The sequence below is a fragment of the Canis lupus genome, chromosome 23 (genome assembly GCF_003254725.2).
Source record: "Canis lupus dingo isolate Sandy chromosome 23, ASM325472v2, whole genome shotgun sequence".
In the NCBI taxonomy this organism is placed as follows: domain Eukaryota; kingdom Metazoa; phylum Chordata; class Mammalia; order Carnivora; family Canidae; genus Canis; species Canis lupus.
This window is the reverse complement of record NC_064265.1, coordinates 4,214,788-4,229,476: the sequence shown is the minus strand read 5'-3', so window position 1 is coordinate 4,229,476 and position 14,689 is coordinate 4,214,788. Positions and strand designations below refer to the sequence as shown.

Genomic DNA, 14,689 nt, shown 5'->3' with positions numbered 1-14,689 from the left:
CAAATCGAACTCCAATAAAAACATATACAAAACAAAACAAAAGGTATCAATAAAATGAAAAACAAAACAACTCAATAGGATGGCTGAAAAACACAGCTAACTAACCAATTACTGAAACGAGAGCACAAAGTAAAGAAGTAAAAGAAATGTTGAAAGTTATGTAAACTGATCATCATCAAAAGAACCACCACCCATCTAACTGAAATTCATTAGAAGAAAGCAGAGAAAAAGAAATAACTGAAAAAAACAGAATCCATAGACATGAATCAAAAATTAAAAGGGCTCAACAGGTCCCTAGCAAAGATAAATGGTATTATTTTAAAAATAAACTGGTGGATACTTCAAAATTTCTGAAAATCAAGACTAAATTTCTAAAAGCTACCAGAAAGATGAACACTCAAAAAGAAGACAGGGATCCCTGGGTGGCGCAGCGGTTTGGCGCCTGCCTTTGGCCTAGGGCGCGATCCTGGAGACCCGGGATCGAATCCCACATCGGGCTCCTGGTGCATGGAGCCTGCTTCTCTCTCTGCCTGTGTCTCTGCCTATCTCTCTCTCTGTCTGTGACTTAAATAAATAATAAATAAAATATTTAAAAAAAAAAAAAAGAAAAAAAAAGAAGACTAACTTCACGTTACTTCTCAACTCACAACTTACTTAAAATGAGACTCTCCAATACAGCTGACAGAGTAACAGTGACTACTTCACAAGGCTGTTAGAAATATCCAACAAGATAATTAGGATAGTCTAGGTGTCTCAGTTGCATAAGCATTTGACTTCAGCTCAGGTCATGATCTTGGGGTCCTAGGATCAAGCTCCACATTGGGCTCTTCGCTCAGCAAGGAATCTGCTTATCCTTCTCCCTTTGCCGCTCCTCCCTGCTCATTCTCATCCTCCCTCTTTTTCTCTCTCACAAATAAATAAAATCTTTTTTAAAAAAATTAAATAAAAGTACCTCATTTTTAAGATAGGCAAAACAACAGATAAATGCCATACACACTAATGCCAGTTTTTAATTATAAGCTTTTTAAACATTAAAATTTCTAGTGAAGATGCTCCTCACAATTGACATACAGTAATGTTCTTTTTCTGTAAAGCTGGTTTCAAAAATCAAATATGCATCTTCTAATCAATGACATCTTAAAATTAAGTAATATTTAAATAACTACTAACTAGCAGGCACATGCATGATCCCACTTCACGGCTATCTTATGTGGTAAATACTACTATTTCTTGGATAAGAAACTGAGACATGCAGATGTTAAGTAATCTGCCCAGGGTCACAGCTAAGAGTAAAAGCTGAGAATCAAGTCCAAATATAACTCCAATATTAAATAATGGTTTATTACTATAGCTTACTGAATGCCCCAGTCTACTATTTGATTTGATATACCTGCATCTTCCAGTGTTTGTCTTCTCCCTATCAGACAATGACTACTTGTTGCTTTCACGTACGTGTGATCTTAAACAACACTCTCCACTTTCTTCTCCCTCTGCCTCTCTACTATTCTAACATCCTTTCAAGTGCAACACCAGATAACAAGCTTGTGTGACCCAAAAATCAACAGATTTTAAAGGACTATAAGGCATTCTCATGAATAAAGCTAAGACCTCTAAGAGCAGTGTCTGTCAAACATTAATGGTGCATACAAATCACCCTGGGCTCTTGTTAAATGCAGATCCTGATTCAGAAGGTCTGAGATGGGGGTCTGAAATTCTGCATATCAAACAAGCTCAGTACAGCAAGGCTTTGGTACTGAACTATATAACATCAATTCTGCTTGCTTTCAATTTTCTGATTATTGACTACATAATCAGAAGAGGCTGTAACACTGACAGTATAATGTGGAACCCTTCATGAATCAGATTCCCCAGGCCAATACTGCAGTAAGTTTTCATTTAAGTTTCCTGACCTTTTTCAATAGCTAATATGCCACCACCACCATGACCAAATCCGTTAGTATAATCACAAAACCCTCATCATCACAGTAACAATAGCTGTCACTTATTAAGCAATACCATGTGTTCCATAGGCTACAGGTTTCACTGTTTTAGTTTAGGTAATCCTTTTTAAAAACCCTAGAAGGAGGACGCCTGAGTGGCTCAGTGGTTGAGCATCTGCCTTTGGCTCAGGGCATTGTTCCTAGAGTCCCAGGATCAGTCCCACATCCGGCTCCCCGCGAGGAGCCAGCTTCTCCCTCTGCCTGTGTCTCTACTCTCTCTGTGTCTCTCAGGAACAAATAAAGTCTTTAAAAAAAAAAAAAAAAAAACCCTAAGAGGTAAATATTCTCATCCCCAAGGTTCACACTGTCTTAAGTACAGATGAACCTTGAAAACACAGATGTGAAATTTGTAGGTCCACTTATTAGTGATTTTTTTACAGTACAATAGTATAAATGTATGGTTTTTTATAATTTTATTTTCTTTGATTTGAATAACATTTCCTTTTCCTACCTTACTTTAAGAATGTAATATATAATATATATAGTATACAAAATATGTGTTAATCAACTGTTCATGTTACCAGTAAGGCTTCCAGTCAACAGCAGGCTCTAAGTAGTTATGTTTGGGGGAATCAAAAGTTATACTCAGGGACGGATGGGTGGTTCAGTGGTTGAGTGTCTGCCTTTGGCTCAGGGCATGATCCTGGAATCCCGGGATCGAGTCCCACATCGGGCTCCCTGCATGGAGCCTGCTTCTCCCTCTGCCTGTCTCTGCCTCTCTCTGTGTGTCTCTCATGAATAAATAAATAAAATCTTTAAAAAACAAAACAAAAGTTATACTCAGATTTCCAACTGCATGGGGATGTTGGCACCCCATGTTGTTCAAGGGTCAACTATACTTAAGTACTCTATCCTGTCCCAAAGTACTTGGAAATGATGTAAATACAATATCCTCAGAAAGTTAACTGAAAAATTAAAACATCATGGATTAAAGCACTGTTAACAGAAGTCACCTAAAAGATATGATTCCTAAACTGATAACACCCAATATAACCATTTTGAATGCATTAATCATTAAAGAAAGAAATGAGTCAATGAGGAGAAAGAGCTCAAGGCACAGTAAAAGAATAACATTGTCAAACTATGGACTTTAGCCAAAAAACTTTAGTGTTCCATTCCTATTGATAAAATCCCCTCTCTACTGGAAGACAGATGCAGTGAGCTTATAAAACATTTGATGGCCTAACTTCCTTAGTCCAAGTCCACATTTACCAAGAAATCTAATCTTTCACAGAAATCATTAGTTATGAAGGCTCTGAACAGTTTGTGTAATAGTAATTTCTCACAGTTTATCAATATTACATCATGGTCACATGATTGTTATGTATGATTGTTGTATGATTGTTATGTCCATTTATATACCCATAAGACATGTATGAACTCATTCTCAATCAGAATGCCTCTAAAAGCTGAAAGGCAGTTCCAGGCCATAGTAAATTCATCAAGATGGTGAGTATTACCCTATGAAATCCAACAGAAGAAAGCATCCAGTCCTAATCCCTGCTGGACACCAAGGGGTAAAACAGTTTTTACTTGAAAAAACAAATCTCTTAAAACATACCTCATCTAATATTTCTCTATTTCTTTGTAGTAGTTCAGGTAGCTCTTTGATCAACTGATCAACAGTCTGGATGCCTCCTTGTTCAATCACAGATGTAGACTTAGTCAATATAGACTGAGGTACAGTATCTCCAGATACATCTTCAATTGCTGCTGGAAGATTAAGGGAAGCTAACACCCTGAAAAGATGAGATACTGTGTCATCTAAAAGTCTAAATCATCTTTAAAACATTCATCTCCTATGTATCGTAATTAATAGCAAGAATTAGCACCCCAAAAAGTGGATTACCCTCATCAATGGAAAAATAAAACAAAGATAAAGGAAAAAGTAGAATATCAGTGTCTGACAAAATTAAAACAAAACTGTTAAGAAATAAGTGCACAATTCAGAATTTAAAAACAAAAGTAGGGGCGCCTGAGTGGCTCAGTCGGTTGAGCATCTGCCTTTGGCTCAGGTCATGATCCCGGGGTTCTGGGACCAAGCCCCACACTGGGCTCCATGTTCTACGGGGAGCCTGCCTCTCTCTCTGCCTCCCTCTCTGTCTCTAATGAATAAATAAAATCTTTTAAAAATAAAAAATAAGAGCAAAAAGTAAGAAATAAAAATTAAAAAATACTAGCTACCTTGGACTCACAGCTCAAACTTAACTTCTTCCAGTCTAAGTAATTAAAAGTCAAAAATTCTATCTTAAAAAAACACAACCTTTTAGAGGCTGGCTCTAAAAGGTTGGTTGCTCGGATGGCTTAGTTGGTTAAACATCTGACTTCAGCTCAGGTCATGATCTACAGTTCTGGGATTGAGACCTGCATCGCACTCCCCACTCAGCAGACAGTCTGCTTGTCCCTCTGTCCTTATCCCCCCCTACCCACTGCTCATGTGTGCATTCTAATAAATAAATAAAATCTTAAAAAAAAAATTTAGGGGCTCCTGGGGGGCTCAGTTGGTTAGGTGTCTGCCTTTGGCTCAGGTCATAATCCCAGAGTTCCGTGACCAGGCCAGGCATCAGGCTCCCTGCTCAGCAGTGAGTTTGCTTCTCCCTCTGCCTCTCACCCTGCTTCTGCTCTCTTTCTCTCTCTCAGATAAGTAAATTTTTTTAAGAAATTTTTAAAAATACAATCTTTTATCATACATCTGATTGTCCCATTGCCACTGACAAGTCAGAAACAACATACAAAATAGTTGTAATATCATGTCATCTAAGCAGAATGTCAAAACTACACAGTCGAATCTAGGTATTAATCACAGAATCTTCATCAGATGTTCTCAGTTTTACAACACAGTAATAAATATTCTGTCATTACATTTACACAATGGAGGGGATATTAGAGTAAACTTAAGTTTTCTTTCTAGAAAAAGAAAAATGAGGTCAAAATCTATGCATTCATCAGAATTAAAAACATGAAAAAGGAAAATAAACTAGGGAAAAAATTCTCAATGGCATATATGTGACAAAGGACTTGCTCTAAAATATGTAATGAACACAAAAGACTCAATTTAAAAGAATGAGCAAAAAATTTCAATGGACACCACACAATGGACATATGAATGACTAATAAAGCACATGAAGAGTTGCTCAACGTCATTAGTAATCACCGAAATGCAAATTAAACCCCAATGTGATACTGATACACACACTAAAATGGCTAAAACTGAAAGGACTGACAATGCTACCAAGTGTTAAGGTTTCCTAAAAAGTGCAGGTGGGAACATGAACTGGAACCACCACTTTGGAAAACAATCTGACTATTCTGCATGAAGTTAAGCATACACCAACCACACAACTCTGCAATTCTAATCCTAAGTATCTACCCAAAGGAAATAAAACACATCCACACAAAAATTTGTACATCAATGGTCACAGCAACTGATATGTCTACCAACAATGAATGAATTAACAAACTGCTATTTAATCATAAAACGAAATACTGCTCAGTAATAGAAAGTATCAAATTGATCCAACATAGATGAATCTCAAAAATATTATGCTAATTCAAAGAAGCCCGTCACATTTTGAGTATATGCTGTATGTGCTATATACACCATAAGTGTTGCATACTACATATACTATAGCAGTACTACAATGTACTATATACTGGAATATACATATAATGTAATACATATACTATAATAATTATATTCATATTAAACTGTATAAAAAAGTAAAACTAAACCTAGAACAAGAGGGAGCAAACAGCAGTAGCTAAGGGCCAGGGGAAGAAGGACTACGGTGAAAGAGGTATGAAGGATTTCTTAGGGTGATGGAAATGTTCTCTATCTTGATCATAGTGGTGGTGGTTACAGGAGTATGAACACTTATCAGAAAGAACTGAACTACACACTTAAAATGCATGTATATTCAGTTGTATTTTATTGAAAATTCTACTTAAGATATTTTAAAAACCAATGAATTACTTTTTAGCCTTAATCCACAAGAAACAAAAACTGATTCAGAATACTGAATGTACCATGTATCTTAACTTAGAAGTTCATTTCTACTTCTCATCTCTCTCAAATAAATACCCCCTAAAATGCAAATTAGTGGTCAAAACTTCTCAGTTCATTTCATTAATCAAATTTATTCCAAATACATTTGCTAGGGCTCACTAAATATCCACAAGAAGTGTGTATGTGTATTTGCTATTTCATATTCCTTGATGTACAGCTCCGAACTCAAAAAAATAAAATGTTCATAAACTAGTTACAGAACAATCAAACAGAAAACATTAAAACTTTAGAGACATATTTATGGAAGTTAAGCTCTACGTACCCATTTGCCAAAGTGGTGGCTTCTCTCATCTGAGCAATTGATCTATTAACCAAGTCAGCTTTCCTCTGATTATAGGCAGCCAATGACTGCTGTACTGACACAGGAACCATATTTTCAAACAAATCTAAAATAAGGAATGAAAATTCCAACAAAATTTCAAGACAAAACTCCATCTGTAAAGTGAATACTCATATTCCTTTTCCAATATTCACATATAAAGCCTATAAATATATAAAAATCAAAACCATTATTAAAGGTACAATGAAGAGAATTTTTAGATGACTATATTCAAGGACAATGACAATGAAAACTTTCTTTTTCTCTGAACTTAATTTTCTTAACTTTTTAAGATGTGTTTGTCATTGACGTTTAAAGACCTTTGGTAAAGAAGACTTACACATAAGAAAATAAACTGTTCATCTGTTGATTAAACTGATTAAGTAGCCCACAGTGCCATGGATTAATTTCCATGTCCTTCCACCACTTCCTAGCTCTGCAACATTGGATAAATTACTTAAGCATTCTGTACATCAATAACCTCATCAGTCAAATGCAGATAATAATAGTACCTATCTCATGGGACTATTGTAAGAATATGAATTCTGAGCTAGTATCTGTACTTAGACGAGTCCCTGGCACATGGTAAACACATCTTGTTTGCTAAATAGAAATAAGTAAAATAATCACCCTTTCCCAATAACTTAAGAGTATTATTCTTAGGATCTCAATTAGAGACTATACATTGAATATATCTACAATATCCAAGGATATTATAACATTTATCTCATACAACCATGACTCCATAAGTTTATGTTTAAAATCATATTTATGAATGTTTACTTTTAATGGCAGAATCTTAACAAATGTTAACAAAATGACAAAAGCTTAAAGTCCAACATTACTCAGTTTCAAATTCTGACTCTGTTGTATACATATACATTATTACCATTTACTCTCCATCTTGAAATTTCACTATAGATACAACACTTACTTCATTTTTATTCTCATAATCATTTCAAACAACATGAATACAAATCATACTCAAGTATGCAATAGAAGTTATATGATTTTAGCTACAAAAAAAAAGATTAAACTGAGGAAAGATAAGTAAGATTAAAGCGTATCTGAATACTTGACATACCAGTGAATTTCTGGCTGATAGGTACACTGACTGGGGTAGATTTCACAAGTGTGGCTTTGCCAATAGGATCTAGATCTTTAAGGTCTGGAACTCGATCATGATAAATGAAGTCATTATCCTTCTTTGCTGCAGTAAGAGCACGGCTGATTTTGTCAGAAAAATCTTTCACATTGACATATTCATCATAGCGAGATGCCACTGTTTTAATCAATTCTGCCGCATGCTAAAGAGAAAATATTAAAAAAAAAAAAAAGTTTTTTTTTTCTCAACCAAGGATCTAATAAGCATTGGTTTTTCAAAACAATCTCTAAGGACTTACATTTCCAGCAATGTCGTCACCAGAATAACCTAAAAATTATCCCATCACAAAATATAACAAGAATAAAAAATAAACATAGCAGGCATTCCTCTAAATACATGAGTGGATTCCAAGAAAGTAAAAGAAATCCCTGAGCCAATAAGTATAAATTGACACTGAGGGAGGCTGGCTGTCAAATACTTCTGTAATCCAAAGGACTAGTAATTAAAACACATTAAAAGAAGGGTGGCTAGGTGGCTCATTAAGTTAAACGTGTGAACCTTATTTTTAGCTCAGATGGTTATCTCAGGGTCATAGGACTGAGCCCAATTGTCAGGCTCTGTGCTCAACAGGGAATCTGCTTTCCCTCTCCCTCTGCCCCTTTCCCTGCTTGTGTGTGTGTGCTCTTTATCAAATAAATCTTTTAAAAACCCACGTGCATACACAATCACACACTCTAAAAGCTATCACGGAAACCTGAGACAGGAGTCTCGAAACACAGAGACATACCTATCTACTGACAAACATTCCCTTCACCACCTCACATGGAGGCAGGAACCTCAAATAGCTACTCCAACAGTGAAAGGATGGATCAGAACAAAATTATTCAGCCAACGGAGGAAGGCAACAAAGAAGCAGTTTTTTTTTCAAAAATAAAATAGTATCATCAAAAACAACTGTAGAATAAAAAAATGAAATCAGACACAAAATTTAGAAAAAGAAAAAATGGTCATTTACAGGGGATGTATTTATATACCAAGAAAACCTTAAAAAAGTCAACTAAACTATTCTAAATAATTAGAGTGCCAGCTTAGATGCAAAATCAACAGAGCAAGGATGCCTGGGTGACTCAGTGGTTGAGTGTCTGCCTTCTGCTCAGGGCATGGTCCCAGGGTCTGGGATCAGGGATCGGGTCCTGCATGGGGCTCCCCACAGAGAGTCTGCTTCTCCCTCTGCCTGGGTCTCTGCCTGTCTCTCTGTCTCTCATGAATAAATAAATAAATAAATCTCTCATAAATAAATTTTTTTAAAAAAAGAACACTACTAGAGGACCATTTCTCAAATCGGAAGCCTCTTGCGGTTCTTTTACTAAAATCAATCTCATTCAAATACAAGTAACCAAAAAGGCAGCCCATCTGCCCCAACACAAAGAAACCAAGAGAAAAAGGATGAAAATGAGCATATAACTTTCCAAAAGGTATTGAAAATTCACCAAAGAGATGTTGTCACAAAGCAGATGAAAACAGCATACTGAAAATACTAAAATACACTAAAAATCCTAAGGATATAATCATAGTATTGAAAGAACACACAACATGAACAGAGGACCAGATGGCCCAGACAGCAGTGGGTGAATAGCAAGAGAATGTGGAACAGGAACTGACAGAACTCAGGCAAGAAAATGAAGAAAAATTCAAAATCATTTTTAAAAAGATTGAAATATTTACACAAGTAACAAAAAAGGATAACAGACATCTTTTAAGAAACATGTAAAACAAGAAATTGAGGAAAATTCAATATGGCAGTCGGGGAGAGGGAGGCCATTATAAGTCAAAGATTTATTGAACACCAATAAAAAATAAATTAAAAATAAAAAAAATAAAAAAAAAAATAAGTCAAAGATTTATAAGACACATTGACCAAATAATGCAATGTGATGACCTGCATGGATCCTGATTTCCACAGACCAACTATGAAAAAACTAGAATAGAAAAAAATCAGGGAAAAACTAAATTAGATTTGGATATTACATTACTAGTATTAATTGTTAATCAGTATCAATTTTGTTGGGTGAGATGACATTGTAGTTTTAGGGTTTTTGTTTTTTTAAGCCTTATCTATTAGAGATAAGTAGTAAAGTACTTAAGAATGAAATAGGTGGGGATGCCTGGGTGGCTCAGCCGTTGACTTCTGCCTTCACCTCAGGGCGTGGTCCCGGGCTTGGGGATCAAGTCCCACATCAGGCTTCCTGCATGGAGCCTGCTTCTCCCTCAGTCTCTGTCTCTGCCTCTCTCTCTGTGTGTGTGTGTGTTTCATGAATAAATAAATAAAATTTTTTAAAAAAGAATGAAATATGTGAAATACTCCAAAAAAATTAGAGGGGAAGGGGAAATAAATAAATGAAACACAAATAACAAAATACTGATAATCACTGGAGCTGGACAATGGACATATGATGATTCATACTTTATATATTTTTTTCAAATTTCCCATAGTAAATATTTAAATAAAAGAAAATTTATATAGAAGCATAAACAAGTAAGAACAATCGGGAAAATTCAGAAATGAGAAATAAGAGGTATCAGAAAATGAGAGATGATTATCAGGCATTAAAACATTCTAAAGAGTCAATGACTAAAATGGTGTGGAACTGAAGCATGAACAGACAAGCCAATGAAACACAATAAAAAGTTTAGAAATAGACCCAAATATATATGACAATTTTTTTTTTATATGACAAATTTAGTATGTGACAGAAGCAGACTCTCCAATCAGTGGAATAAGAAAGTCACTATAATAAATGGTTTGGTGACAAGTGGATAGCTATTTGGAAAAAGAAAAAACGGGATCCATACTTTACATATGAGGATAAATTTGAAGTGCATCAAAGATCCAAGTATAATATATAATAAATTACAGATGTATTATTCTATCAGCAATCTCATTTCTAGAAATTTAAGATAAACCTGCTGCTATATTCTAAACTGTGTCACCCTGCCCCCAAAATTCATATGTTGCCACTCTAACCCTCAAAGTGATGGTACATGGAGATGGGACTTTGGAAGATTATGTTTAGATGAGGCAGAGCCCTCATGATGGGATTAGTGCCCTTTTAGGAGGATGAGCCAGAGAACTTGCTCTCTCTCCTCCCCCCAACCCATGTAAGGACACAGAGAGAAGATGGCCAACAGTCTGCAAACCAGGAAGAGATCTCTCACCAGAACCTAACCACGCTGACACCCTGTTCACAGACTTTCAGCCTTCTCAACTATGAGAAAATAAATTTCTGTTGTTCAAACCCTCAGTCTAGGATTATGGAAGCCAGAGCTAAAATATGCACTGAAATACAAAATGCCATGTGTGCATAATTATTCACTGCAGTATTACTTGTAGCAAATCTTGGGAACATGCAAGTATCCAGCAACAGGGGACAGCAATGAACTGCTGTTTATACAATGAAATATAATTTAGCTCTAAATAAGAGTAAAGAAGGTATCTCTGTGGCTATTGTTATTATTATTATTATATTATTATTATATGCTACCAAAGCAAGCATTCTATTGCTATATTAAAATGGAGAGGGATGCCTGGGTGGCTCAGTGGTTGAGCCTCTGCCTTTGGCTCAGGGCATGATCCTGGAGTTCCGGGATCAAGCCCCGTATCAAGTCCCTGCATGGAGCCTGCTTCTCCCTCTGCCTAGATCTGTGCCTCTCTCTCTGTGTCTCTCGTGAATAAATAAAATCTTAAAAAATAATAATAAAAAAATAAAATGGAGAGATCTTTAGGATATGCTGTTACATGATTAAAGCAAGACACATAATACTGTATGTAGCACAGTACCTCACATGTAATAACATGCATTGTGTGTATTGTGTATGCATGTGTATTCATTTGCTTGTATTTCAAAGAAAAAAACTGAAAGGATTAAATGAGAATCTAATGGAAATTACCTTTGGGGCAGTGGGAAAAAAGGATGGACGGAACAGGACGGAAGGGAAAGAGAAAGGGTAAAGTGTACACCTTATATGTATACCTATTTTTCCCAATTTTTATTTCAAAAACTTTCAAGCCCACAGAAAAATTGAAACAAAAGAACAATGAGTAACAACAGATACACACTTAGGTTCAACAAGTGTTACCAATTGGCCATATTTGCTTCATCACTCTTTCCCACTGTCCAGGAAGGGCAGTTCATGAGCCCTTCAAGCCCAGATACAATTTTTCTTGCCCCAAAAGAAAATCCCAAGCAAGTCTTATCTTCATTACTATTTTATCTGTTTTGATTTTTCCTGACTCTGTGGTTTTGCTTTTGTTTCTTATTTGCTCATGACCAATATTTCTTTTCCCCATTGCTGACAGCAATGATTGAAAGCTGGTTTCATAGTGTGACCATCTAATGATCTCTATCAGGTTCATGGGGTACCTCTGAGCCACAAACTAGAGAGAATATGATTGACTGGTCATTTTTTTTTTAATCTATTTGTTCTGCCTACTTCTGAGCTCAAATCAAGTTAAAAAAAAAAAAAAAAACTCACACCTGGAAAGAGGAACAGCCCTTTGAGATATGAATTTGTGTCCATATTCTATGGTTAACTCTTGACCTAGGACTAAAGCTAAAACCAAAGTCACAAACTTTTATATGTCTATAACTGAAAAAAGTCTATCTTTCACTGTTCACATTTGAAACAGTTTGCTTTTTCCAGAGGGGATTTTAAATGTTAAAATTTCTTTTTTTAAAAAAAGGTTTTATTTATTTATTTGGGAGGGGAGCATAAGAGAGAGAGAGCACACACACACAAGCAGAGGGGAGGGGTAGAGGAAGTAGACTCTTCGCTGAGTAGGGAGCTCACTGTGGGACTCAATGCCAGGACTCCAGGATCAAGACCCAAGGAAATGCAGACATTTAACCAACTAAGCCACCCAGGTGCCCAACTATTAAAATTTCAAAAAGAATTCTAATGTGACTGGTTCATAAACACTAAAGAAGAGCTCACTTGAATAGTCCTAGAATTCCCAGAAAATAAAGGAACTAAACTTCTAATACTTACAATATGCTAGCCTGAAAAAAAAAAATCCTACCCACAAAAACCACTTATTCAAAAAGCATTTTTTTAAAGATTTATTTATTTATTTATGACAGACAGAGAGAGAGAGAGAGGCAGAGACACAGGAGGAGGAGAAGCAGGCTCCATGCAGGGAGCCCAACACAGGACTCGATCCCAGGACTCCAGGATCGCGCCCTGGGCCAAAGGCAGGTGCTAAACCACTGAGCCACCCAGGGAATCCCCTCAAAAAGCATTTTTATGTAAGAATCTAAGTTACTGGGGACTGCCTGGGTGGCTCAGTGGTTGAGCGTCTGCCTTCAACTCAGGTCGTGATCCTGGGGTCCTGGAATCAAGTCCCGCATCAGGCTCCCTGCAGGGAGCCTGCCTCTCTCTCTGTGTCTCTCATCAATAAATAAATAAAATCTTTAAAAAAAAAAAAAAAAGAATCTAAGTTACTGGAATCAAAGTGAACTCTGGACAAATGAGATTATGTTTGAATCTGTGTTTTATTAGGAAGTATATCTTTCTCTGATTTTATCCGTGAAGTACATACATTTTCTCTTTTATGAGATTTAGGTTTCTTCCCCCATGAAAAGACTAATTAATCTGAACTTCCTAAATGTTACCTGTAGAATATCTTCTAATATCCACCCATATTTAAAGTTCCCTAATAGTCCTCTTCCTATCCTCTGCTTACCAATACTCAAAATACAAACAACTCATAGCAACAGCCGTTATTCCTGTTGTGAAATTGACCCAGATGTCACAGCAAGTTTCTGACAACCCCAATGCTGACAGTATGGACAAGTGCAGAGAAGACACTCTGTTGTTTACAAAATTTATAAATACAGTTGACCCAGGGCAGCCCCAGTGGTGAGAGCAATTTAGCGCCGCCTGCAGCTGGGGGTGTGATTCTGGAGACCCAGGATCAAGTCTCACGTCGGGCTCCCTGCATGGAGCCTGCTTCTCCCTCTGCCTGTGTCTCTGCCTCTGTGTGTGTGTGTGTTTGTGTCTCTGTGTTTCTATGAATAAATAAATAAAATCTTAAAAAAAAAAAAAAATACAGTTGACCCAGGGCACCTGGGTGGCTCAGTGGTTGAGCATCTGCCTTTGGCTCAGGTCGTGATCTCAATGTCCTGGGATGGGAGTCCTACATCGGGCTCCCCACAGACAGCCTGCTTCTCTTCCTCTCTCTCTCATGAATAAATAAATAAAATCTTTAAAAAAGTAAAAATAAAAAATACAGTTGACCCTGTACAACACAAGGGTTAGTGGCACAGACACCCACAACACAGTCAAAAATCCACTATAACTTTTGACTCCCTCAGAGCTTAACTACTAATAGCCTACTGTTGACCAGAAGCCTTACCCATAAAATGGGGCACCTGGGTGGCTCAGTCTGTTAAGTATCTGACTTCAGCTCAGGTCATGATCCCAGGGTCCTAGGATAGAGCCCCACATCAAGCCCTGCATCTGGCTCCCTGCTCAGTGGGGAGTATGTTTCTCCCTCTCCCTCTGCCCCTCCCCCAGCTCATGCACTTTCTGTCTCTGCCTCTGTCTCTGACAAATAAAATCTTTAAAAAAAAAAAAAACCTTACCCATAAAATAAACAAATAACACATATTTTGTACATGTATTTTACATCATACTCTTAAAGTAAGCTAGAGAAAAGAAAATGCTACTAAGAAAATCACAGAGGGGTCCCTGAGTGCTTCAGTCATTTAAGCCTCCAACTCTTAAACTTTGGCTCAGGTCATGATCTCAGGGTTGGAGATGGAGCTCCTCATCAGGGCCCTGCACAAAGCAGGAGTCTGCTGGAGATTCTGTCTCTATCTCTCCCTCTGTCCCTTCCCCCAAAATAAATAAATTTTTAAAAATCAGAGAGAAAAGATAATGCATTTACAGTACTATAAAATATCTGCTTAAGTGGACCCACACCATTTAAACCTGTGTTGTTCAAGGCTCAACTGTATTACCACTGTCCTTCAAGCTATGGAACTGTATGTCCCAATTCAAACAAAGGCAAGGCCTCAAGTTAAGCACTGCACAGCCTTTCAAAAGTAATGGTAATTTAGATTATTTTATATTAAAACAAACACAGATAGGGATGTCTGGATGGCTCAGTCAGTTGAGTGTCCAACTCTTGGTCTCAGCTC

General features: G+C 36.8%; 1 protein-coding gene across 4 annotated transcripts in view; it reads right to left on the bottom strand.

The window, feature by feature from the left end:
• LOC112668798 (programmed cell death 6 interacting protein) overlaps nt 1-14,689 on the bottom strand; it is an 87,901-nt gene that overhangs the window by 39,801 nt on the left and 33,411 nt on the right. For all 4 annotated transcript variants that reach the window (XM_025461408.3, XM_025461407.3, XM_049099589.1 and 1 more), the window contains 3 exons: nt 7,470-7,692; nt 6,329-6,452; nt 3,562-3,739 (listed from right to left, as the gene is read on the bottom strand). In XM_025461408.3, the coding sequence (XP_025317193.1) occupies nt 3,562-3,739; nt 6,329-6,452; nt 7,470-7,692 (525 nt within the window). The remainder of the gene's footprint in view (nt 1-3,561; nt 3,740-6,328; nt 6,453-7,469; nt 7,693-14,689) is intronic.